Source organism: Oenanthe melanoleuca, chromosome 7 (assembly GCF_029582105.1).
Source record: "Oenanthe melanoleuca isolate GR-GAL-2019-014 chromosome 7, OMel1.0, whole genome shotgun sequence".
In the NCBI taxonomy this organism is placed as follows: domain Eukaryota; kingdom Metazoa; phylum Chordata; class Aves; order Passeriformes; family Muscicapidae; genus Oenanthe; species Oenanthe melanoleuca.
This window is the reverse complement of record NC_079341.1, coordinates 2,801,420-2,828,105: the sequence shown is the minus strand read 5'-3', so window position 1 is coordinate 2,828,105 and position 26,686 is coordinate 2,801,420. Positions and strand designations below refer to the sequence as shown.

General features: G+C 43.9%; 1 protein-coding gene across 9 annotated transcripts in view; it reads right to left on the bottom strand.

Moving 5' to 3' along the window:
* Positions 1–26,686, bottom strand: part of LRRFIP1 (LRR binding FLII interacting protein 1) — a 100,100-nt gene that overhangs the window by 27,244 nt on the left and 46,170 nt on the right. The window contains exons 3-12 of one of the 9 annotated variants that reach the window (XM_056496091.1): positions 21,760–21,777; positions 18,472–18,519; positions 17,209–17,253; positions 16,651–16,701; positions 13,760–13,792; positions 12,715–12,762; positions 9,287–9,343; positions 5,347–5,391; positions 4,429–4,494; positions 1,525–1,602 (exon numbers count right to left, since the gene is read on the bottom strand). The exons of the other annotated variants lie outside the window; for them this stretch is intronic. Of the exons in view, the coding sequence (XP_056352066.1) occupies positions 1,525–1,602; positions 4,429–4,494; positions 5,347–5,391; positions 9,287–9,343; positions 12,715–12,762; positions 13,760–13,792; positions 16,651–16,701; positions 17,209–17,253; positions 18,472–18,519; positions 21,760–21,777 (489 nt within the window). The remainder of the gene's footprint in view (positions 1–1,524; positions 1,603–4,428; positions 4,495–5,346; positions 5,392–9,286; positions 9,344–12,714; positions 12,763–13,759; positions 13,793–16,650; positions 16,702–17,208; positions 17,254–18,471; positions 18,520–21,759; positions 21,778–26,686) is intronic. 9 annotated transcript variants of the gene reach the window in all.

Sequence of the window (26,686 nt, the reverse complement as noted above, 5' to 3'; positions counted from 1 at the left end):
TTGAAGCCTGTCAGTAAAAGTGATCCCTCACTCTGAAATACAGGAAAGCAATGTCTGTTTAATACAGGAAAAAATATTATAACTCTATTATAATCACAAGGTGCTGCTGGACTGACCCTGTGTAGCAATAAGAACTTTTAAGATCAGCTGGGTTCATTATGACATAAAACTCTCTGCTCTTCTACAAGGTGACAGAGATAAGGGAAGCTCTTCACACCAGGCAATACACCACTAATTAAACCAAAAAAGGTGATTTAAGGAGTGCCTGCTATCTCTCTGCACAGCAGATTCAGCTTGGTGCTGACACAGCAAACCATCTCCAGCTACTTGCATACCAAGAGGCCAAAGTGTAAGCAGGGAATTTTAAATAAAAAACCTCCCTTGCACCTCCCAGCATCCCATGATTCCTGTAAGCAACTTGCAGGAATGACTCAGTTGGAATACAGAAAACACCTAATGGAAATCAACTGCTGTGGGTACCCAGTTCTTATTACCCTAACAGAATTGTAATGGAATCCCTGCTTATTCTGATTAATGTTTGCTTTGGGGGTAATTGAAATTCAAAGCCATTTAGATGTATTACTAATATAAGTTATATTCTACAAGAACTCATAGCTCAGGGACTCAGGTTCAGGGGCTAATTAAAACACTGATTTATTTATAGCTCACTGGCTGCCATACATTATCTGATGAAAATCCCTCTGTTTTTCAATAATTTCAAAAAGTGAATGTACCCAAAACTTCAGAGCATGCAGCTCTGTTGTATCAGTTTTCAAATGGCAGACCACAAAACTCACTCTCTCTGGCAAATTAATATTATTACATTTTAATTTACTGTAAGCTGCACGTTGCAGCTCTTTCTACAAGACATCCTACTGCACTCAGCAGCTGTCTGCATGCTTGGAAATAAATCAGATAACCAGAGCTGGAAACAGCTACAGAGAGGAACAGCCACAGGGAGAAGGCAGAAAAAAACTGAAGACAGAAACCCCTTAAAAGCAGGAGATGGACAAGCCTTTGGCACTTGAGCATTATTCAGCCACAGCTTGTGCTCCTTATCCTTCTAGCACTTTACCATGCTAAAGACTGCAGTGGTTGGCACTCCACAGTCCCACAAAGATGTTCAAATCCAACCTCTGGAGAGTTCTGCAGCTTTGCACCAAAACACTGCTCACTGGAGAGAAACTGAACTGCTTGAATGCTGCAGTAAGATTGAGGGTTTCCTGCTCTCCCACTTCCATCAACAACCCAGTCTTTTCTACAATAACTTTGCTCTGCTTTATTGTCCATTTAAAGCAGATAGAGCATTGCCATGTGTACTTTCTGTTGTAAAAACAGGCATCTGCATAGAAATCACTTCAGTTTTGCAACTTCTCCTCTGCTTTTTTTTGTCTTAAGCACTGCCCAGAAGTGCTAATATCTAATAAACTGCTCATGAAGGACAGTGACTTTTCTGTACCAAAAAAACCTTGAAGAAGAGAGGAATGAAAGAGTTGAGGGGCAAAAAGAAATAGAGGAGCTCACCACTGGACTGGCCCGAGCAGAGCTGGCTCTGGAGGATGCCCGAGATCCCGAACCAAGGTAGCAGCTGTACTCAGAAGGCTGCAGCAGGAAAACCAGGAGCAGCAGGAAAACCAGGAGCAGCAGGCAGAGAAAAGAGAAAGGTGTCAGAACTGGGAAGGGAAACAGGAGAGGATGTAGAGCATCACATCTGAAATTAGTTAAAGAGATGGTTACATGCAGCTGGACAAAGGAATAGCAGTGAAAGTCGGAGAACTGTTAATTTGAAAATTAAGACAAGCAGTAATTCCACTGGCAGTTCAAGTAGAGTTTTCATTCAATTCTTAGGATACTAATCATTTATTTATATCTCTTCAGGTACCAGTGACAAGCAAACAATTCAGTTTCTCTACAAAAGGCTCCATCCTACTACTTTCCCAGAGCTCTGGGACTCTCTGATGAATTATTTTCCCATGTTCCCAACATTGTGCACAGATAAAATGAATTTGTGCTCCACAGGCCAAAGGAAGAACATCCATCTATGTGAGGATTAAAGTAAAAACTGAGCCCAGCTCAGAGACTGAGTCTCCCTCCTGGTTTTCCAGCACCTGCAGTCCCCATCTCCTGCCAAAGAAAGTCTTTTAGGTTTTTTTAAAAGGAAATATCTAAGCAAAGATGCAGGACAGGGCTGGCTGGTTGCTGACATGGACAAAGAATGCGTCTATGCTGTTTTATTTCCAGAGGTTTTAATGCAGTGGAAATGGAGCAGGGAAATTAAAGTTGAAAGTCTCAGGGAAACAGAACTAGAACTTACTCTGGAAATAATGAGTTTATTTCAGAGACGATTAGGACTGTTTCTCAGATACAAACACAGAAATCTGAAGAATACTTTGGAGATGCTGTGGGTTTGTTCAAGAGTTTTTTTATTAAGTCACCTGGCCACTACAGGAAGCTTTACAGAAACAGCCAGGCCTCTGCAGGGCTGTTCCAACATCATTAGTCACAGTAACAAAGCAGCACAGCATCACCTGCAAATTAAGCTTGCAGCACTAATAAATGGTGAGAGGGCAAGCTGGAAATAACCCCAGCTAGGGCACAAGCACAGGGTCAGCCACTGACCACAAAACATTCCGTGCAAGCTGCCCAGGGGCAGGGCAGTGTCCTGGGATGCACCCAGAGTGTCCAGAGCAGCTGTGGCTGCCCCATCCCTGGAATATTCAGTGTTGGACAGGCCTTGGAGCAACCTGGGATAGCGGAAGGTGACCCTGCCCAGGGGAGGGGGTGGGAACAAGGTGTCCCTTCCAACCCCAACCATTCTGGGACACTGGCTTTGATCTTCATTTCAGAGGTGAGAAAATGCATCATATAAAACTCTGCTGCACACTGTTTACAACCATTTCAAATCACATAATTCCTAAATTACAGACAAAAAGCACTGAAGCAAAAATGCAGATTTAGTGTGTTCACCACAGTGTTTTATGTTTAACAAAATAAGGGTTTAGAATAAATTTGAAACGTGTGACAGAGAAAAAGTTTTAACTACTGATGAGTCCCATATTCATGTTTCCAGGCCCTATTTATTCCATAGCTGCTCCCTGTACATTCTGACTGTGGAAGTAAGTGGCTGTGACCAAGCAAGGCCACTTTCAGCCTCACCCCCTGCATTCACCTGCTCTTCCAAAAGCATTTTTTGGGAACAGCCACCCAAGGTGACACTCCCTGTCCACGTTAAAAGTCCTTCGAGGTTCAGAGGCATTGAAACAACCACAGTTACTGTGACAAGGTGGCTGCCTCTGAGGCAAACCCCTCCTGTTTCATTACTCCAGGCAGCAGCAACTGGAAAAGCTGGGTTACACACAAATACCTGTGGCTCAGGGTGGGATGGGGATGGAGGGAGGGGAACAGGGAGGGAGAGGAAAGCAGTATTTTAGTCACTGTTCCCTGCTGATGCCATTGACAGCCCCTTGCAAACAGGTTCTGGGCTGACAGGTTTGCTGCAAATGATTTCTCACAGCTGTGAATCAGTGGGATGGCAAGAGGATGGCACAGCCCTTGAAGGACTAACAACTGCTTAGTAAGCATTCTTGAAAGTGTTTCCTCCTCCAAGCTAATAAAAATGTGATCTTTAAAGGTAACATAACATCAGTGCTCTGTCTTTTCACTCTTATGGCCTTGGATGGTGCTCATTTGTTTGCTGGGGGATATTTGGTTGGGTGGGTTTTGCTGTCATCACTGAAGGGGATGAGTGGCAGAATAGGCAGAGGGCCCACCACAGAGGAGGATTTAAAAATCTAAAGGGATTGACTATTTTTTTTTCCAGGTGGATGCAACAGGAGCAGATGCACAATCTGGCCAAAACACCCACAGAGAAGAGGTGAAGGCATTTTCTGCCTTTTAATCTGACTCCTGGAATTTCTCTTTTTTGAGAGTAAACAATTTATATGGTCATTCCTTATATTGTTGCTCCCCATCTGTGACAGAGCCCTCCACTCTCAGGAACACACATTTTGGAAGCACTGCCACATATATATGAACATTAAATAGATTTGAATATAAATCCAAGAAACAAAACCAAGCAAGCCATATATTCACAAAAACCATTTACTTTGCACTGCTTACGTGGAACTGATTTTTAAATTTTTGCCTGATTATTTTTCAAACTTGTATTTTTTCTCAGTTTTGACAAGAAGCCTCAGGGAGGGAAAGGACTTCATGTATGTGCTCTCCAAGGTGTTTTATCTGCAAAGCAAGCGCGAGGCAGAACTGGATTCCCTGTCCCACAGGGTGGCGAGTTCCCATTGGTGGGAACTCTTCATGGAATGCTGCTGCCTACAGCAGCAGGCCCTGGGTGTCACACAGCCCATGTGAAAGGTTCCTCAGCCTGGCAGAGGACAGGCAGAGGGCAGGGAAAAGCAGAAAAGCTCTTACAGCGCGGGAACTGGGGGCACTATAGCGCCGGCTCCCGCTGTACACGCTCTCCTCGTACACAGACGCCTACAATTCAAACACAGAGTCAGCACACGAGTGGGCACGGGCACAAATCCACCCAGGACACGTGGCAGGAGCAGGATGGGCAAGGACAGGGACAGGCACCTCTCCTGAGTGCAGCCACAAGCAGCATGCAAGGGAAGATCACACGTGCAAGGTCCGACACAGCCCCAAGGCCAAAACACCCCATGCATTTCTAACCCTTCTCCCAGAATCAGCTTTAATTCAACACTCTGCCTATCCTCAAATGGCTACATCAATTCTTAAACTGTGCCCATCTGTTTCACCTTCACTGCTGGTGGTGGCAGTGAAAGGAAAAACTCCCACCTGATCAGCTTCACTTACCAGCCTGTTTAATAAATCAATAGAATAGGAGGAAAATGCATATTTTATTGTTTCTGAGATGTATGGCTTCAGGAAACACAAGGGGAGTAGGAAACTCTGCCCTTAAGCTTTGAGAAAAAATTCTGAGAAGGTCATTTTAAACATATGTCTAAAAAAATTTGTGAACAGATTTTTGTTAATTGTTAAGCAACCAGCAAGAATTGATGTTGCCTCTGTGTCCTGCTCCTGGGAATACATCAAGGAAGACAACTCTCTCCAAATGGACACAACACCCACTGATGTGGCAGCATCACAACCCCATGAGCACAGTCCCAACAGGAATTAAAGGAAGGATCAGCAAATCCAGGTGTGCACAAACAGCATCACACACACATACACACACACAGGTGGCATTCAGATGGATGGGACACCAGGGTGTGAGACAAAGGCACCCAACAGGAATTACAGACAGCATGTGCATGGCTGGGGGTGAGTGGCTCTGGTGTGGGTGCTCAGAGCATCAGCACAACAAACCCTGTAACTCCTGGCTGGCAGGGCATCGCTGTACAGCAGGGAGGGCTGAGGGAGACAAGCACAACACTTTTTGGTTTGGCAGAGTAAATGAAACAAAAAAAAAAAGGTGCCTACAGCAGAATTAACCCTCTTGGTGAGAGATTAGGCATCACTACACGACAAGAGAAGGAAACCCAGTACAGAGAATATTAGTCATGTGCACCATGAAAGCATTAGATCTCAGCTCCCAAAGACTAAGAATACCAATCAGACACGTGCATTTCCTGCAGGAAGGGAGGACACGACACTAGGCTAAAGCAAAACAGCATAATTTAATTTTAGGTTGTTAAGCTGTTATTGTCTCCCACACATTTGTGTACAGGAGCCAGAAAGGGGGTTTCTCTTCACTTCAAGCAAAGCCAGAAAAAGCTACACAAAAGTGCTTCAACATACACACTGTGTTTCACACAGCTCTAAGATCATCTCCTGTGTATTTTGTTATTCACAAATGCAGAGAAAACCCAACTAATTCAGGAAAAAATTACAAGGGCTTCAGTCAGAGCAGCCTGAAATGTGTGTTAGTAACCATTCCCCTGGGTGCAAGAGAGGCTCCAGCAGTGATCCCCAGCCCAGGGCTTGAGGCCAGGTCCTGCTGCCAGTGCCCCATCCACACCCCAGGCAGGACCTGGAGCACTGCTGGAGCTCTGCTGGCACTGGGCTGGCTGAGCTCTGCCACACACAGGGGACAATCCAACCTCCAGCTTCACTGATGCTCTCCCAGCACTCTGGCAATGGCTTCTCTGTAATTTCGTGTCGTGCAGACTGGATTGCCTCAAGCTCACCAGACTGACATGCAGCCTCAAATACAGAACTTCAGGTAATTAAGATTTCCCTTATCTTTCCAGACCAACTGAGGCAAATGGCAGACAAGGAAAGGGAGGAGCAGCAAAGGAAAACTGATTGTGCTCATTTGAAAACAGTTTTCCATTACTCATTCCAATTTGAAAGGTCTGATTTGTTTGGGGCTTTTTACAGTTTCACTAAAAAGAGCTACAGAGACTCTTGACAATTGGTCCAAATTGATTCCTAAGTACAAGAGGTTGTATTATCCAAACAAAATCCAGGTCAGGTGAAGCCAGAGGGCAACAGACCCAATTTCCATTTTGGGAAGAAAGTTGAGATGTGGAAGCATAGCTGCTGTTGGGGAGACCCAGGTCAGAGTAGTACGAAGCCTGCATTAACAAACAAAGAAAGAAAAAAACCTCCTTGAGACTCAGCTTCATTCTTTATTCCTTTAAGTGGGAAGCAAAAAGTAAATTAGGTGATTACAAACTGCAAAGCAGTCACAGATGCAAAAAGAAGAGAGAACTGCATTAAAGCTGTGAGGTTGTGTGAAAATAGTGGGAGCTTTGAAGCACTGGAAAAATGCACTGGTCAGAGAGCTGGTCAGCTTCCTCCTGACATCCTGAGGAGTATTTGTCCTGTAATTTACACCCCCAGGAGAAGGTGAGATCCTGGGAGATGGAGAGCAAAGCCAGGGACTAAACTGCTGGCTGTGCTCAGCAGGAAATGTGAGCAACCCACTGTCAGATATGGCAGGACTGAGCAGGGAGAAAACTCTTCTCTATGAAGTGAGACTGTGTACATTAAACACCTTCTTTAAATTAAACACCTCCTTTCCCTGCTTCCTGCCTTGCATCCAGTCATCCCTGAACTTTTGGTCCACTCAGGGGATCTTAATCAGTTGTTCTGAAACATCTCATGCCTTCACCTCCTTTGCTGCTCCCCTTCTACACCTATTCCCTGATACCTTTCCTCTCCAAACTTTTCTCATGGGGCTCTAGACAGCCAAGGTTCTCTGCTTTTCAGCAGTCAACTCCTCACAAACACTAACTCATCCTTGCTTCACCACTGTGGTCCATGGAGGTATGAATTTCCTCACAAAGGAGGGAGATCTGTGGCAAAATAAAGAAATTTGTTTGCTTTCTTCTGTCACTGCATATGACACAATACCCACAGGTACAGGCTGAGGGCAAATCATTGTCCAACCTCAGAAAAAAACCTAACCCAAGAAACAACCAATCACAAACCAAAACCCCCCAAACCATGCCTGTAAAATAAGATTTTTACTGAAAGGAAACCTGAACTGAACTTGGAGAAATTACTTCCACTCCTGCTTAGAGTTTGCAATCTGCACGTGGATTATTTAAGCAATGGCATTAATCATATTGAAGGGATCAACCTGTGACACTGCAAGTGCAGCATCCACATGGAGATCAGTCCATTCTGTCACTTAATTCACTGTTCATTCATCATTTCCCTGCAGCCCAGAAGAATTTTCCTCTTTTTCATTTTTCCTTGTCACTTTGACAATCTTTATGATTTAGCTTGGGCTTTTTGGAGAGAATATTCCTAAAAAGTGAATGCCAGCCAGACTGGCATCAATTTGGTTTGAAGTTTCAGCTATTCTGAGTTACCTCCAAACTTTCCTCCCACTCCTAATTAATAATTAATCCAAACAGCAGTGGAACTACAAGGAACTAACGATGTTGCTGTAATTAAGCCCTACTCAAACTAAATCTCCACGCTGCAAACACTAATTCCAGGATGATTTTAAATTATTTAAATGGAAACCAAACAGCTTCTTCTCCCTGCATGACATCCTTGCAGATATTTTGCTCTCCCTGCTCTCTCAGAGCAGTGGAGTATGTCAGTAAAGAGTAAGAGCATAATTTGTGACCAGTGCTACAGAATAAAGCTCCTTGAGCTCATCAAATGGGCCAGCAAGAGACAGGACAGGCTGTTTTCTTAGCAGTTCAAGCAACAGCATTTAATTGTCTCTTATCCATATAATGTCAGCTAAATTATATGACAGCAACAGTTCTCAATGGATGTGAAGTATCAGGTCCTGTTTCACTGTTTATCCAGGCTCCTGCTTCCCTTCATGCCTACAAAGTAACCCCTGAACTCTCTCTCGTGTTCAGCTTGTTATTGCTCAAACACTTGGCTCAATGGAGGCTTAAAAGGAGTTTATTTTTACCCTAAACACTGAGCTTTAGGCTGCATACCACTAAATTTCTTTAGAAGCCTTGATAGCACAAAGATCAACAGGCTCTGAGCTTTTGTCTGGCTTTGTTAAAATACAGAGGGGAAAAAAAAAAACCCAAAGAGTTCCCCCTCTGCCCCCAGGCTGTGCCTGGACAACCCCTTTAAATCATTTGCACAATCCCCAATATTTAACAAAGCAGGGCCAGGAGTTGCTGTAATTGATACACAACACCTGTTGTGCTGGGACAGGAGGGAACATTGTGACCTGCATCCTCACAATGGAGTTAATAATTAAGCTTTTTTGGGACTGGAAATAAAAGTCCATTAATGTTAAGTAGCGAAGTGGGAACACTTGCACTGGCTCTTCAGCTCTGTAGGCATTTCCAGAAACCCTAGGATATGGTTTATAAAGAAAAAGAAAAACAAGCCAAAGGCACTTAGTTAAACAAACTTCAAATAAATAACGTGCAACTGGGGAAAACTGAAAATCCAAAGCCCATTTTAACTAGGGAAATCTCAAGGCATGGGCTAAATTAGGAGATTCAGTACTAGAGCACGGCACAAACACCTTGCAGAGGTTGAAAAGCACTCATCCTGTTTCCAGCAGGTGGAAATCCTCCCTGCCAGTGCTGTCACATTGTAATTTTCACCCAATTTTGTTTACAAGTTAAAGCAGTTCTGGCTTCCGAGATCTTTCTGTACCAATTTCTGAGACTCCTCACTCAGGACCCGATTTTTGATTTTTTATTTCCCAGACAGCTTCTTGCTGCACCTCCAGTGTCTGACAGACTCCAAACCCACAACATGCAAGACAGGAAAAACCTGCTTCACCACTGAAAAGAATTTGCTAATTAGCTTTAATCCCATTAAATGGAGTAACAGAATTTTATAGCAATAGAAATCATCTACTAACCCTGCTAGATTTTCTACTCTGGGATGATCCATACACATCTTCCTCATAACCATTGGTCTGTTATGGAAGGAAAGAAAAGAAAAAAAAGGAAAAAAAAAAAGGAAAGACAAAAAGGAGAGAAGAAAAATTGACGTAGACCCCAAAGAGAATTTTTAAGCAAATGTCATCACTTATGAAAAGCAAAGGCAGAGACAGAACTTTTCAAAGATACACCAGGAACAGGAGCTGTGCAGGATTAGGTCATGATTTCAAACACGAGGTCACAAACATTTGTGTCACTACCTCCAGAACAGCCAAAAATGTCAAGGATACTCCTGTTTGCCCTTTTTGATCCCCCTTTTTTCTTTTTTGCCTCCCCTATTATTACTGGTCTATATTCAAACGCTCTGTGAAGGGAATAGGGGACAAAAAGGGGACAAAAAGGAGATCAGAGGCTACAGCAAAGGGCATATATCACTATAGCTATTTATACCTCAGGCAGCAGAACACCTAAAAAGCAGCAAATTGTAGTAGAAGCATTAATTCTATTTGAGAAATTCAGCTTAGTAAACATGCAGTGCTGTATAAATTCTCTTCTTTTTGATTTTGAGCATCAAAATGAAACCCAGACAGCGACCACCTGCCACACCCCAGGATTCTGCAGCAGCCTGAGGGCTGATAAGAGATTTGGGTGGGCTCAGCTGTCCTCCCTGGTGTCAGGAAGATGTTTTCCCCTCAAAGGAGGAAAAACAAACAGGCCCTGAAGGACTGCTCCATAAACAAGGTGAGGTGCTTCAAATCCCTATGGCAGCAGTGCTGGGAATAAAACAAAGTAATCACAGTGACTCTGTCCTGAGTTTGGGAATGCAGTGGTGAAGAAGAGAGGACAGACACAAAAGTCTCCTCAATAGATAGCATTAAAAGCTCAGGTTTCCCCAGCAATTCACTGTTCTGGTATCACCTCACAACAGGCCCTGGTTTAACACTGAAAACAAGGAAGCACTCTGTGTATTTGAGGTAGGGGTTTAGTGGAAATTTAATTAGAATTTCTATTAAAATTCAGTTTTGAAGTCCATGTTTTAATGCATTCCTGAAATGAATATCCACTAGAACCAATCTGAATCAATTTCCAAGAGAAATATTTATCATCTACTATACAGAAGCTTCCATGAAAAATTAAACAAATTAACTTAGAAACCAGTTCAGAGCCAAGCTGGGAAAACTACTTCTGGGAAAAGCTTAGATTCCCTATTGAAATGCAACATTATCACCCCAGATGGAAGGCAAACATCCAAGTTTCTTTTATTCAAGAACTGATTTGAAATACTCCTGTAGCTTTCTCAAACAGTTTGGCTTCTTTCCAGTTTTTACCAGGTTGTTTGGTTTTTTTTTCCAGGCTCCTTGAATTTCTCCAATAGCTCCCTGAAGAATGGTTAAAATGGATCTCCAGCAGCTGAAGGCAATGTTCCAGCTCAGCCTCAGCCCTCTGTGCAGAACAATTACCTCCACCACCCCTTTTATTGCTACACTGAGGACTTGTTTGCCTTTTTCAGCTGAGTAATATTGACTAAATGTAACCTCAGATCACTATCTGAGCCACCCCATTACTTTGTAATGGTACCTTCATTTTTCCCAGATGTGGTATTCCTCATTTGTGTTTACTGTTATTCCATTTTGACAAGTTGTCTCCTGTTTATCATCACTATTTTCACTCTAACCTTCTATCAAGCTGCCTCCACTCTCTGCACTTAGCCAGCCAGGCAACACAGACTCCTGGGGAACTGCTTTTCCCTCCTTAAAAAAATCCCAGATGATGCTTAGATGGGAGCAGACCAGCTGAGATCCTTCCCAGCTGTCTTGTTTTCTAACAAAGTTATTTTCCAAGTGCACATTCCTTTTACAAGAACGAGATCTGGCCCAAGGTTTCACTTCATGTCACGTAGAGACACACCAAGAGCCTTACAGTTAATTTACAGTAACATCCTTTATGCCCTTAGATAATGACCCTGCTTAGGAACTCCAGCTGAATTGGCATGATGAATTTTCCACAAGCCCAGGTTAACTGGTTATCACTTCACAGTTCAGGCCATTCTAAAGGAATCTGCTTCATCTGCCCTTTCAGTCTTTCAGATTTCAGCCTGAAGCCCCAGAGCTGAGGCCATTTCCCCTGTCCCTCTGACCCATCCTCTCCAAAAACCTCTCCAGTGCATATTTTTGAAGGCAAATGCTCTAGGCAGCTCTTGAAGTGCAGGGTCAGTTTTATCAGACTTTGCTGACCTTTGTTCTAGGCTACATTTGAAAACTGGAACAAATAAAACTGCATCCTAGAGAGGCTAAAATGACTCAATTTTACTTGTTCAGTGACCCTATTTCTCTCTGTATTTTCTTCTTGCTTTTGGCAGACAAAGGGAACCATTTCATTGCTGTTGTGTCCATTTCTGCTTATAATGTTTTTTACCTCAGGCTGTGGCTCATGCTGCTCCCTCAGGCTTTCACAATACCACATCCAAATTCCAGTCCTCAGAAAAATTCTGTGCTCATTTCCAGTGTAGCAAAAAACCTCAACCTAGCAATGTGGAGCCTTCCCTCCACAGAAATATTCCCACTTTGCCCTTTCTTGTATCCTCCTCACCTGCCTGGAATTGCTCCCCAGAAGATTCACCTATGACATGGGGTGGAATGAGATGGGCTTTAAGAGCCCTACTATCCCAAACAATTTGGGAATTCTGTAATACTCTGTCAATATTGCCTATTTCTGTGTCATGTGACAGCTCAAGTTAGGTAGCTCCAGTAAGGTTTTGAGTTTTCCCACATGCTCTTTATGTACAGCACTGAGATAAGAGTTTGGATTATACTGTTGCCTGGAAAGGCTGACCTGGAACAGAGACTAGACAGAGCAAAAGGAATAAAGCAGGTATTTATTGAAAGGATACACCTTGGGCAGGGCAAGAGCCTGGCTGGGGCTACACCCAAATCCAATCCAGGATGGATCCTGGTCATGAGTTTTTATACTTTTATAAGTTTTGGTTCATCTCCATATTGAGATCAATTATCCAACCACAGGTTATGGAGTCTCAGCCCCCTGGCTTGCCCCCTTTTCCCTCACTGTTGTTTCTGACTTTTGGGTACTGGTTGTCCTCAATTCTCTGTCTAGAAAGGAATTGTTTTGTCAAACCCCTGTGAAGAGAACTTACTAACACCTAATAGAGAAGTTTCAGAGTTACACACTAAGCAGCAGAGATTCTGAAAAATATAAAAACTAAAACCCAAGGTATCAATCCCACATTTTGGAGATGAACTGGTGCTTGTTACTCCCTAGCAAGTGCTGATAGTTATGGTGTATCCTTGACATTGGGCTGGCAGCTCTCACACTGGCACACACTCCTGGTCCTGCCACAGTGGGTGGGCTTGCAGGCAGAACCCTCTCTGAGACAGATAAAAATACATACTGCTTTGGAGTAGTTCTTCTTTTTGGTCCTCTCACTCTCTAATCCAGCCTGCAGTAGGATTAAGAATGCAGGGTGAGAAGATCAAGTCTGTGCACACCCATCAGGGCCAGGCATGCACATCCCCATGCAGGAACATGAGCAGGGCACGGCCCAGCAGCCAATCCACCCTCGCAGTCAAGCGCCCGGTTATCAGGGAATATTGTTAAAATGATGTTAAATTTAGCAGCTGCACTTCCAATCAGTCACACTGGCTGGGTTCAGTCAATGAACTACCCAGCTGTCCATCCTGGCTGTATCAATACAAAACCCAAATGTGTTGGAACTATTCTGGGATGTAGGTCATGCACAAATAGATGCGCTGCATCCCTAACTGGAAATAGCTGGGAATGAAGGAGAGGGGAAAAACAGGAGAATCTAGAGAATTGCACTCCCCAGTTTGCTTCCTGCAGACACCAGGACACCTCCAGTCCAGCACAAGGCAGCAGGAAATGTTTTAAACTGAGTCTTAATCCTCATTGCCCCTTTCTGTTCTTTCAGGACCCAGCTTTATCTCACAAACACTCGCTATCAAAGCAATGTTATTAATCTGATTTTGTCCTCTAAAGCAAAGTTAACACAAGCTGCAGTTTTGGTAGGCAGTGTGTTTGTCCTGTCACCTTTGCTAGATCTATTTACAATGAGTTTGTGAGAGTTTTACTCCTTTCCAGATCTGTGCTGAAATAAATCCAGAGGCATCTGGTTCAACAATGGACAGACTAACGGAGACAGTGTTTTAGGGGAAATCCAAACCATTCTGCTCTGCCTGTGGTAACTGCTGAGCTAAACCCAGCTCAGATCTCTCTAACCATTTGTCACTTCTCATCTGAACCGTGTCAGAGCAGGAGGAAAGGGAAGTGGCATCCTGACATCACAGACCACAAACTGCCTCAGGATCCTTCCAGATCACCCTGATCTCAGAGCAGTTATCACAACCTGTGTTAGCTTCTTCTTCATTAGTAGTTTTTGAACACACACACACACTCTGCAACTTGCAGACTATTCTCACCACTGGGTAGGTGCTGCCATATTCCAAATGAGACTGTAAAGGCATGAGAGGAAAGGAAAATCAGAATACAAAAGAAAACACAAGTTATGTCAATCAAAGGAACTCTCCAAAACAAAACAAACAATAAACAAACAGAAAAACAGGCAGGGAGATGTAAATCCCAACTAAAGAACTTTGATAATGCAGGATTTGTTGCACAAAGGCACAAGTTTGGAAGTTGGGAGGATACAAAACAAGGATGCACAAATTAATCACGAGTGATTGATAAAACAACAATATTTCATGCTGATAGTGTTGGATTAGAGACAGCCAGCTGGGAAGTGGGAGAACCAGGAGAAATGAAATAGAAAAGGCACTGAAAAGAGGCTAGAAAGCCTCAAACACAGGCTGATGTTACTGAGCTTCCTTAGGAAAATCTGCATGACAGAACTGAGCTTGCAGAATTCCTGAAACAGGAGTGGCAGGAACTGTGGATGGGTTCAGGATCATCAGATAACTGCTGAAGAAGCCTCTCCATGGCAGCTGAGGAGCCACAGATACAGCAAAGCCAGGACTTCCTGCACCCCTGGGCCCTGTTTGCAGCACAGTCACAGCTGTGGAGCTTCAGACAATTTGCTGGCCTGGTTTAATGATTATCTCAGGAGGTTCTGCAGTGTGTAGTGCTGCCTGCTCTGCCAGAAGCATCTCTGGTGCCTGCAGTCCAGGCATCCACTTCAAAAATACTCCAGGAGAAATGTCCAGAGTGAAACCCACACAGAGCAGTGGGGTGGTGAAGCCCTAGGTAGAACTGAATGTCTGATATTGGCTCATTTCAGTGAAAACTTCCTGTACAGAAGAGAAGCACAGCTACAAAAAGGAACTCCTGGCACCACCTCACAGTGCAAGGAGCCAGAGTGCCAAAGCTGGAAGATGAATTTTCCAAAAAATGGCATCCTGCAATGATGGAAGGACAGCCTTCAAATATCCAAAAAGACAGCATCATTCTGAATTCTCCAAGTCATTTTACAAACCCTTTGTGGACACAAGGCAACTGTTTTTGATGCTGTCTTCAGGCTAAAATAGCTCCTAAGCTACACTGGAACACTTGAACTCAGGTAAATTCTGTGATTTTATTAATTAATTGTGAATAAAACAATTGGAAGACGTAGAAAGATAAATTTCAGTTCAGATTGGCAAATATTTACATGCTTCTGCAATCCCAGTGACATAAGAGTGAGGGAAGGAAGCTCTGGCAAAACTTTTCCTGTGCCTGCCAAAATATCAGCACATCCACCAAATGCTGCTTTGTGTGGACAGGGCCTGTGCAACATCACTGAGAAACATCAGTGTGGAAAGTTTCAGGCAGATCCTTCTGTCAGAGGAGGACATTTCTTGCAGAAATATGAGGAATTTTGAGCAGCTGGAGGCTGCTGCTCTCCAGGCCAGTGCTGGTTATCACAGCCTGAGACTGCTCGGGTAAAAAGGGCAAGAGAAGCTTCTCCAAGGGATGGTGAGGAGGCAGAATGCAGAGCTTCTGCTCTTTCAATGTAAATAAACCATGGGATTGTGCTGAAAAAACACCTCAGAGAGAATCAGTGGTGGATTTCCATGAAGAGAAGGTGTTTCAGATGAAAATGTGTCACAAACACAGAGCCAGTGTGTTTGCATCCTGCCACGTTACAGCCAGGGGTAAACAACTCATTTGTGCTGTCATCACCTTCTAAATGGATAGAATTGATGTTTCAACTGAATTAGAGATTTTTCCCCCTCCAAAAAACACTTTCATATGTCAACATTTAACCCTAAGTAAAATAAACATTGCTTTTCACATTCAGCTGTGCAGAGAGGATTTTCTTCACTGGATCTTTGGAGCTTTGAGGCACCTCCTAGCTCTGAAAAATCACTCAAGTTTGTCATCTTGAGGGGAAAAAAGGTTTTAACAGCATTTCACAAGTAGCAATAAGGATTCCACTAAAAAGGAAACAAGGCAGCACTTCATATTTTTAAGCACATTCTGTCAATTTTACAGTGGGATCCCTGAGCAGTCTCTGCAGCAGCAATTTTAAATTTTTTTTTAATGAGTCTTCCAGACTCTATGTTATAACAGAGTTAAGGTTTATATAAATGTGTGTTATCTAGGAAAATACTATCTGGATGTTTTGAGGAAAAAACTGCACTTTTCTTACTCACTGCTTTACTAATCCCACCTCCACAAAACTCAGGCCTGCAGATGATTTTCAAGTATTTCTCAAGAATTTTTAAAGCAAGTAACCAGTGATAGGACCTAAGAGAATGTCTGGAGCTGTGTCAGAGCAATTTTGGGCTAGAAAGCAGGGAAAGGCTCTTCTCCCAGAGGGTGCTGGCACTGCCCAGGCTCCCCAGGGAATGGGCACAGCCCCGAGGCTGCCAGAGCTCCAGGAGTTTTTGGACACTGCTCTCAGAGATGCACAGGGAGGGATTGTTGGGGTGTCTGTGCAGGGACAGGGGTTGGATCAATGATCCTTGTGGGTCTATTCCAGCTCAGGCTATTCTGTTATTTTTTCATGAGTATTCACCTGCAATTCCAAAGCGCTCAACACTTAATTCTACTGATCAATCACTTCTGCTCTCCTGAGTTAATAAACACTGATCCCACTAGCATTTCCCCTTCCCAAATTTCCAATATCAGAGGTGAAACAGGGGAGCTCGCAAGGTGCATGCAGATGTCAATGTCTTGGCTAAGTCCTTCCTGCAAGAGTGAAGAACAGTGACCACAAAGGCTCCTGCACAGGAGAGAATTGGTGAGCCACGTGTGTACTTGAAAAAACCCAACATGGAACAGGTGAAGGACGATCCCCTGGGAGTGCAGGGGCACAGGGGGACAGTGACAGCTGTACATAGACATGCACACAGAGATTGCAGAGTTTACCAACCCTCAGGCTTCCACGGCTACCCACTGACATGCGCTCATCTTCATCCGAAGCCTAGCGAGAGAAAGCGTAGAGACAAAAAAACAGTGAAAAGAACACAGGTAACAGGCACTGAGGCAAATGCTGATGGCTTTGATGGGACAGGAGGAAGGGAATGATGCACAAACTCAATGTTTTTTAATTGTATTGAAAGTATAAGCAGAAAATGAATGAAATCACACCCTGCCCAAGAAACAGTCAAGCATTTTACTGTAGGGTGAAGTAGGAGCTGGCTCAGGTGTTCCCTGCTCTATGCTCTTGGCCCTTTAATGAACATCAAACACTCCAAACAGGTTATTTCCCCACTTTCCACCCCCTTTATTCTTGCACATTTGCAAAACTCCCTGGAGTGACTGGGGAGAGGGCAGAGAAGTCAGGAAGTGGCTTTGGGGTTTCCACTTGCTGGGGGTGGCAGGAGCTTGTTTTGGCTCTTTTCTTTTGAGAAGGAAGTGCCTTATGCACTTCTGTTTTCTTAATCTGAAATGTCTAGCTGAAGGAAAAAAGCAAAAGTTAAATACTGACCGAGGCATTTCTTCGGGCTCTACGGGAATAACGCTCACTGTCTTCCTACCAAGGCAGCAGAGAGAAAACAGAGGGAGGAGTTGAGAGCACACACACAGCAACAGAGTTCCAGAAACACACACTGAACTCCAGCCACGCTTAGGAGCCAGTAAAGTTAAACCAAACAACAGGAGGTGACACCCTGTCAGAGCAGAAAAACCCTTCCTCCCTCCTCTGTGACCCCAAATTTCTTCCCCTCTGATACACAGCCTCTGCGGCACTGGAAACGCTGCTGGATGCTTTACATTTCAACAAGCTGATTTTAACAACTTTATCTGCCACTGAATTTAGGAACAGCAGTAGAAAACAGAAAAAAAAAAATAAAAGGTTTCAACATTGTAGTCAACAGATTCTCACAGGTTCCAAGCAAGGGAACGGCCAGTAATGTGGAGTTATGCTCATCCAGCAAGGATTTGAGGAGATTCAGTGTGAGTCTGGGGTGGGTGGGTAGTCCATGAAAACCAGTATTTACTGATTAATTATCAAAGACCAAGGAATGTGGGGAGTTTGGGAAGTACTTTCAACACTGGAAGCCAGCTGTTCAGTTTTGTCTTTTCCAGTGTGCACAACTCAGCTTTGCCACAGATTTCATATGGCATCATTGGTAACTGGTTTCATAAACTTAATAAGACATTTGAAGCCAGTGACCTCCAGCCCACTAGCAACTTCTTTATCTCATATCATGGGCGTTAAAATAGTCAGATGCTGCTAGTGGCCAAGTCTATAGCAAGTATTCACTGGTTTTAGCAAATTCTAAAATCCAGGATGTTGTATTTTTGGAAAAAAGAGAGGATTGCCACCATAGCAGTAATAATTCCTCTGAGGGATTCCCCTGGGCCAGTAAGTGCTAAGGGAAATGAAACAGCATGAGTGAAACTTGCCCACAATTTACCTGAAAGCAGATTTAAGAAGACTCAAATGGTGATGAAACCCACGAAAAGTAAAATACCCCCTGGGGCTTTAACAAGTTTTTATCCCAACCTAATCTTCCAGCAAGAGCATGGACATGGGTCTGTAAAAAGAGATGGCTCTAACCCAGTCCTTGCCAGTCTCAAGCTGATCAAAACTCACATTTCATTTGGAAAAGCAAGACTGTGGGATTGCTTGGAGTGGAACTCACACTCCCAGTACATGAAAATACCTACTTTGAGGGATCTCAAACTCTATGAACTACACAGAACTTGAACACACAAAAGTTGTTGAGCTACGTTGATCAAGTCCTACCATCCATTGCTCGATGTCTCCCCACTTAGTATCCAGCCCATAATATTTCTACAGACAGAAAAGGGGGGAAAAAAACAGAATTTAGATGAGAAAAGCGAACACAGAACATTTAGACATGCACTGCCAGGCCTTGGCCAAGCCACACAACTCCACATGACCGTGCCAGGGAGAGCTGTGCCGCGTGGCACCGGAGCCCTCCGCAGCGAGTGCCTGGGAAAATCAGCCTGGAAAGGGGAAAGGGAAGCTTGGGGATGGCCAGGGTGCTCAGCAGCTTCTTCTCCCTCAGCTGTGCAAAAGCCCCTGTGCTGGGGGACAGGAGTAAGGAGAGTAATGAGTCTTGAATTCCTGACCCAGTTAAGTCAAGGCTCATTACAAGGGAGGCGAGCGCAGGACACTTCCAGGATGAAAATTGCTGTCAAATCATGTTTCCCGTAAAGGTCTGTCAAACTGGGCAGACAAGTTGGGTACAGCCCTTCTCTGGGCACCCTGATTTGCTGAGTTAGAGCTCCACAGAGCTCCTTTCAGAGCACCAGGCTTTTTGCCTACGTTGGACCCACCTGACAGCAGTGGCAGCACCAGTAAGGGTACAAGAGGACAAGATCCACCAGTGCAGGCGAGGACAACGCTGGGAACTTCCCAATGAACTTCAATTTCCTCCAGGCAGCAAGTTGTTCAAAGATCCACAGGTTTAATGGGACTTTTCTTCCTCCCCAAACAAGCCTGTCAAATCTGGTCTCAGGAATTTTGTATTTTTAATGGTGCTCATTAAAATGATTCCTATGTGAATTGAAATCACTGGCCTAAAGCACAGCAAAAGCCAAATGGAAATTCTACCTTAATTAAGGTAGAATAATATGTATTTTAGAGCTTTCTTGCAGGCTTGAGGAGGCAGGAGTATCAACAGCCAAAACCTTAGGAAATTATTTTTTTTAAAAAATCAGAAACGTGTTCTATATTGTACTCTGGTTTTAGCACTTGCTCAATGGTATTAATGTAATTTTATTTGCACCCCTAAAACCTCATTCACTATTTATTGATCTACCAAAACCAAACAACTTCACATTCTTCAGTGCTGTATTACTTCATTCCCACTTCAGATTCATAATCCATGCACCAGCTTATTATGAAATTAACTGTTATGCACATCTCAGCCTGAGAATGACCCCTGAAAATTCCATGAACTCCCAGAGCTGTGTACACAATGAGAACCTACAGATTATATGCTTTGTAGTAAAGCAGGTCAGGTAAAGCCTTATTAGAGGCCTTTTAGTCATTAACAGACTAAGAACATTTTCTAACACCAGACATGAATTTAAAAAACTGAAACACACTATTTACAATGGAGAATCCTTTTTCAGAAAGGATCCATAAACATACTTGTAATTTTTTTAGGGTTTGCTGCTTCCTTTTCATGCCTTCTGCTCTCCTCACTGTCTGACACTGGCTTATGAGTTCAGCCTTGCAAAAGGCAGATAAGGAAACAGCCCTTACAAGACTTGCTATGCCACAGTTTAAGTTCCACTTACAGGCTTTTTCTTCTCCATTTCAAACTACTCAGTTAGATGTTTAACATCCCCTGAAGAAAAATCTTAATGAATGAGACTGCCCAGAGACTGTTTTTAATTTATAATCTTTTAAAGAGCACATGTCATACTGGCCAGAACTGGCAGCTTTTGAGCTCTCAAGTATTTTGACCCCTCACAGCCACTTTTCTCAGTTCTCTCTCTTACACTGACTCTTCTGTTCTGCCCCCAGGGTCTTGATTCCAATGGGTTAAAGGAGGAAATGGTGCTTTTCCACTCACTGAGGTTTCACTTAGAGGCCCTTGCTGGACTCAGGTTCCCTTCTACCCTGAAAAGTGACAATACAATTAAATAATTAATAATGTTAATACCATTGAGAGGGAATTCCAGATGCGATTTGCTCACTGAGTGACAGTGAAACTGCCAGACTCGCAAACTCGCCGTGGGATGTTGTTGGGAGGATAACCCACTTATCTCCTCATCCATGTCAGGACACCAACAGTAAACAACCTCCTGGGCTCCCACGGGGCTGCTTTTGCACCAGGAGGTTGAATTAGTTCCCATAAAGAAGATTAATAATGAGCCTGTCAATCCATGGGCAGACACGGAGTCACTCAGTGTGTAGTCAACTTCAGAAATAAAACCAGGAGTGAGAGAGATTTGTTGCCAAATTGATGGGGTCAGGATTAAAGACCAGAGCACATGATTTGAGCAGCTCTCTTCATATACACACACACTCAAAGAGGAGAACAGCACTCCCAAGAAGCACGTGCAGGGCTGGGTCAGGCTTTGAACCATGCAGTTAGGGCAGCTGGAGTGCCAGAACAAAACCAAGCACACTGTGGTTAAGGGAGACATTCATCACTCAGCAAGCAATAAAAATATCTCAGGAAAAAAAACCAGAAATATTCAATAAGGTAAAAAATGGTAGGCTTGAAGAAAAATGTGCTTTCTCTCTCCCTGTAAATATTCCTTTTCTGTTTCTATCTGTCACACAGTTCACATGCTGAAAGTGTAGAACAGCCAGACATCACAACACAAACCCCAAAATCTCTGTTGCTACCTAGCGAGTGACCTCAGTTAGAGCTACTGTTGTCATCCTCTTGGCCATCACCATAGAAAGGAAATTGGGTGGAGGGAGGAGATCATGACTTAAAACTGAGATGAGAGAGGATTAAACAATATAAAAGCACTTTTAATGCTTGGGTGCCATTGGAAGGAAGGCTATACAGTTTATTTACCCAAGGATTATGAATTCAAACAGAGCATCCCTGATTTCTTCAGTGACTTTTTACAAATAAAGTCATCTGAAAGTTGTTCTTCCTGCTGGCACCTGTTCAATGCTTGCCCATCCTGAAACATTTCCAGTGATTTTCTTGGCCTTCAGCACATGAACAGAGGTGACACACGGTGACACCATACCCTCCTCTGACCCTGCTTTGCCAAGTCACTTTTCTGTTGTTGCTCATTTTTTGCCAAACAGGCTGTAGAAAAAAATCACGTTAAGTGCCTGACCAGACATCTTGCATGGGTCATCTTCCCCCACTCCCCTTGACTGTCCACCCCACAAGATTATGGGAGTGGAGGGCAGAATTGCATGGAAATGTACAGTCTGCTGGGCATCTCTCACTCTTTAGAGGATGAGCTTGGACTTGAGGATCTTGGAGGTCTTTTGCAACCCAAATGGCTCAGTGATTGTGAAATTGCAGCAAGACTCACGAGGTGGGAAGGCATGCAAACAAGAATGAAAGCGAGCAAGCCCTACCTTCTGGACCTGATAGATCTGGGGGGAAAGGGAGAGGAAAGAAACAAGGAACAAAGCTATGAATGATGAATACATAGCTCCACAGCTCGTTCTAGAGGGAAAAAACAGCATTTATAGAGAAAACACAGCAGAGCATGAATACAGAGAGGAGCACAGTGAAGCCCTGTGGATTTATGTAGGACAAAAGCAGTGTTTGCATCATAGGTCTCCTCCATGCACCTGGCTAGAACACAGCACTCCTGTTCCCATTCCCACCAGGCCCTGGGATGCACATGGGACATTTTATCCCCAGGCCCAGCCCAGTGGTGAGCCAGGACCTCTCATTTTTCCAGCCACCCTCCATAACAGAATGGATGCCCAAATATTCACCCAGGATGAGCTGTGTATATACCACCAAAATAAAAGCAAACAGATTAACTACAAATCAACTGTTCCTCTTTGAAGGATTGAATTTGTTTCTTAAGAGATGAAGCACCAACCCCACACCCCTTTCACCTGTGCACAGCACTGTGCAAGTATGTGAAAATTCCTGGAAAATTCCTTACACATATATTGCTAGCCTTAAAGGATCTCTGCAGGTTGCTCTGTCAATTTTTAATGTTTCTGTGGAGCTCACACTGTTTTCAGGCTTTAATAAATGTCCTGCTGACACTGTTGTTCCATTGTCTTGGAGCACTTTGGTAATACATTAAACCTTCACAGCCACTCTACTGCATATGAATTTTGTGTTCCTGGAGAACTGCCCTTGACTGATGAGCTTTGTGAATCCACGAGAAAACAGAAAACGTGTTTTTTCTCACTTCTTTCCTGAAACCAGAAACGTTTCTAATTTCAGAAAAAATAACCCCAAAGAATCCTTCTTGTTCAAAACCACCTGGCTGGCTGCACAATCTTCTGGTGGCAAGGTAGTCATGTCTCCCAGACTTTGGGATATTTGCAGGATCCCTGCCATTCACTGCTCTCAGGGATACCCCATGGGAATCTAGATCCCAGTGCTGGGAAGCAAAGCTTCTGTCTCTCAGTCCCTGCCCTCCTGACCAGGTTCCCCTTCACAAAGGACAACTGCACAACCCAGATTAATGCCTCAGCAGCTTTAATTCCCATTCCAGCAAGCCCAGGAGGGAAAATTAGGACCCATTTAAAAACCAGCATTCCCACAAGAAACCACCCCATTTCCCTTTCCCTAAGGAAGCCATGAAGAGGAAAATGAGCTGTGCCCTCCCACAAGGCTGCACACAATTCCAGTCTCTGGCTTCTCCATGGCGCACTCTGAATGCCTTTCATCCACACACAGGTTCAAACATGGCAATTACCACACAGCTGATTAACCTCAAAGCTTTAACTTTTCCATGCTGCTTTTTTCACCCAGCTCTGTGGAAGCCTCATTTTTCAAAGCCCAGTGCTCCAGGCTTGGCACAGCAGGTATTCCCTGCTGATCCAAAGCAAGGCACGCAAGGAGCCTCGTGCCCAGGACCCAGGCTGCCAATGGACAAGATAACAACAGGGCCCTTGTTCAGGAATTGTGGAGGGAAGTGTGGAGGCCTCAGGGATAAAGCCAAGTGCATCATCTAACTGTTCCAGCTTTTTATAAAACCTGGAGTTTTGGAGGAACCCATTAGCCAACAGGCATTACAACAGCTCTGCTCCAAAGTGACTAATCCCTCAGCAGTGCACGAGGGAAAGGTGTCCCTGTCCATGGCAGGAAGGTGGGAATTAGGGGATTTTTAAAGTCCTTCCCAACCCAAGTAATTTCAGGATTCTGTGGTGACACTGTCCTCTTTAGAGAAAACACAAACTCTTAAACAATCACCTCTGTTGCAGATGTGTCCCCCCTAAAAAGAGTCAATACACATCAAGCAGTCAAATGCTTTGAAGAGCAGTTTCCTGTATTAGGGTATGACCAAAAAACCCAGATGTGTTTTGTCCACAGTATTAATAGCAGACAGCTTTCCTGATTTCCTCATCAAAGGAGGTTGCCCACAAAAATAAAGTTTTTTGCATTAGTAGCTTTAAAACAGGACAGAACAAGCCAGTGTTGCATGGTTAGATGGTGACAGAAGAACAGTCTGCTAAAAACATCATCCACATCATCGCTCTCCAAATCTTCCTGGGCATCTTCACACTGAGTGCCTAAGACACAGATTAACCACCACAAACCTCCTTCATTTTTTCCCTGCTTATGTAAGCACCAAGTTTCATAGTCAGTCTCACCCCTCCCCATTTGAGCCACAATAATCTGCTTTTCCCTTTTTTTCTTTACTAGAAAGCATTACTAGCGAATTTGATTCCAAAGAAATATGAACCCAAAGAAGGAAAAATTTGTGCAAGTGAGGTAAGGAAGGAATTTACAAAACAGCCAAGGCAAGTTTTATGCTGTGCCCTTAATGCATGAGCTGCAAATGAAGCCAGGAGACCAGCACAGTGCACTTGCCTTGAACTAGAAGTACAGGCTCATCTACTGTGTGAACTGGCAGGGAAGAATCTTATCCCACCGATTAAGGAGTGGGAGGAGATCAGTCTCTTTTCACTTCAGGCACTAATATCAGCTTACACTGTGGTCTCCAAGTGTCAGCCCTTGAAGAGACATTTAAAGCCTTGCCAGCAGAACACACAGAAGGCACTCCTACAGAAAGCATTCTCTACACATAACCCTACTGCTGCAGCTTCTGTGTGTCTCAAAACTGTTACTGTTAAATACTGCTTGGGAAAAAAAGGCTATAATGCATTTCAGGTCAGGCTTCTGAGAGAAAAAAAAATGCACAGGAAAAAAAAATTCCTCCAATTTTACCTCGTAGCTGCATGAGAATTAACAAATCTTTACTGGGCTGCCCAGTCCTGGCTTGCTCTTCTGCATGAATTAACAATAAATACCTGAGTGCACACAGGAATTTGTTTCAGGATCAAGCACATCTTGACAGTACATGCCAAAGAGACTGGCCTCAGACTCTGCAGCTGGAAACCAAATGTCTCAATAGCATGGCAGCAGGTATGGTAAACCAGGACCCATCACTGCTCTGACTCCCACCAACAGTGGGACAACAGGGAAGGGAACAAATACCAGGTATTTTAATTGTCCTTCCAGCTTAGAACAGGCCCTGGCAATGAGAGCTATCCTGCACTCACTGATGTGTGGAAACAAACCAGAGAATTTAACCAGACCTCCAGATTAATTATTTACATCTTTGGTGGGTAAAAAAAACAAAGCAGCTCTGAATGAGAAGTCAGAATCATTCCAGCTATTACACTTGTTAGACGTGTGCCTTTCCTAAAGCCTCATCACCAAGAACACATTTTCTAGTGAACACATAAATTGATTCATATCTCTGTGATTCAAGAGTGATCAATACCCTTATCTTTAGAGGAACTCCCCATGTCCTGGGCTGATCCCACAGTGTGGGCAGCAGGAAAGGGGGAATTCTACTTCTCTGCCCTGCTCAGGTGAGACCCCACCTGCAGAGCTGCTCCAGCCCTGGGCCCCAGCACAGGAAGGAGCTGGAGCTGCTGGAGAGAGTCCAGAGGAGGCACCAGGATGGTCAGAGGGATGGGGCAGCTCTGCTGTGGGAAAAGGCTGGGAGAATTGGGTATGTTCCAACAGGAGCCCCATTAAACATGAAAGATGGTGCAAGACTATTTACAAAGGACTGGAGTGACAGGACAAGGAGGAATGGCTTCCCAGTGCCAGAGAGCAGGTTGACATTGGATAGTGGGAAGGAATTCTTTACTGTGAGGGTGGGGAGACCCTGGCACAGGTTGCCCAGAGAAGCTGTGGCTGCCCCATCTCTGGAAATGTCTAAGACCTGCTTGGATGGAGCAACCTGGACTAGTGGAAGGGGTCCCTGCCTGTGGCAGGAACAAGTTAAGTTTTAAGGCCCTTTCAACTCAACACATTCTGGGATTCTGTGATCAGGTCACAATTCTTGTGCTCGCTTTTCTTCTTCAGCTTCAGAAAATGCTTTTCATGTACCCAGCTCATACTTTCCTATGAAACTTGTGCTCATCTTTTCCTCCTTAGCTTCTCCTCCCTAGAGAAAAAAAACAAAAAAACAACAACAAAAAAGCCAAACCACTGGCACAGTTACTCTTCTTTGTGGTGCCAGGTGACGAGACGATCCCGCCTCTGGAGCACACCTGCAATCCTGCCCTACCACAGTGCAGCCTTCCCCAGAACTTTCCCACATCTCTCCCTGCCACTGGGTGCTCTCTGCCAAAAGCCCATCTATTCCTGCTGTACAATTTCTCAATCGTGCAAAACTTTAAAATGAGAGAAATGAAGTGCAAGATTGAGAAATGTCATAAATATGAGGTGGTGGGCAGGAGAGGAGCCAGTTTCCAAATCCAAATCATTAAAACACCCTCTTGCACTGCCATAGTTATAGCCTGTAATGGTAGCACCTGGAAACTTTTAACTCAGACCAGCAGTGTAAATATATTTTCAAGTAATCCATGCTCCACAAGAAGCCTGCCAGGGCATGCACAGGGCTTAAAGCATGAAAAACTACACGCGCACGCAATAAATTCATTTATTGCTTTTTAACTCCCAGAAGGGAGTTAGGGCTCTAAAAAGCCTTCTGAAGTAGTAAAGCAAGTGCTTTAACTTCTGGTTATTTAACGTGGCAGCAGTGGAAAAGGGCTCTTTATGTTTCTGAAAAGTTTGCAAAGGGAAATGAAGATGGCAGAGAACCAGATGTACAGATCCCAGCGTCACAGCAGGTTACTCTCCAAGGAAGGAGTAGGTGCCAGATATCTTGTGTTGATCACTGCTTGGGATTTTCTGTTTTTATGTTTTATTATACCTTCAAGACACTTGTGGCAATGAAAAACTTCCTGCAGTTATCCTTAATATCTCTACCTGGCATTTGGGGGCTAAGATTAAACTATTTCAAAAAGTTACAGGATCTCCAAGTGTGCAAAATATTAAATAAATGTC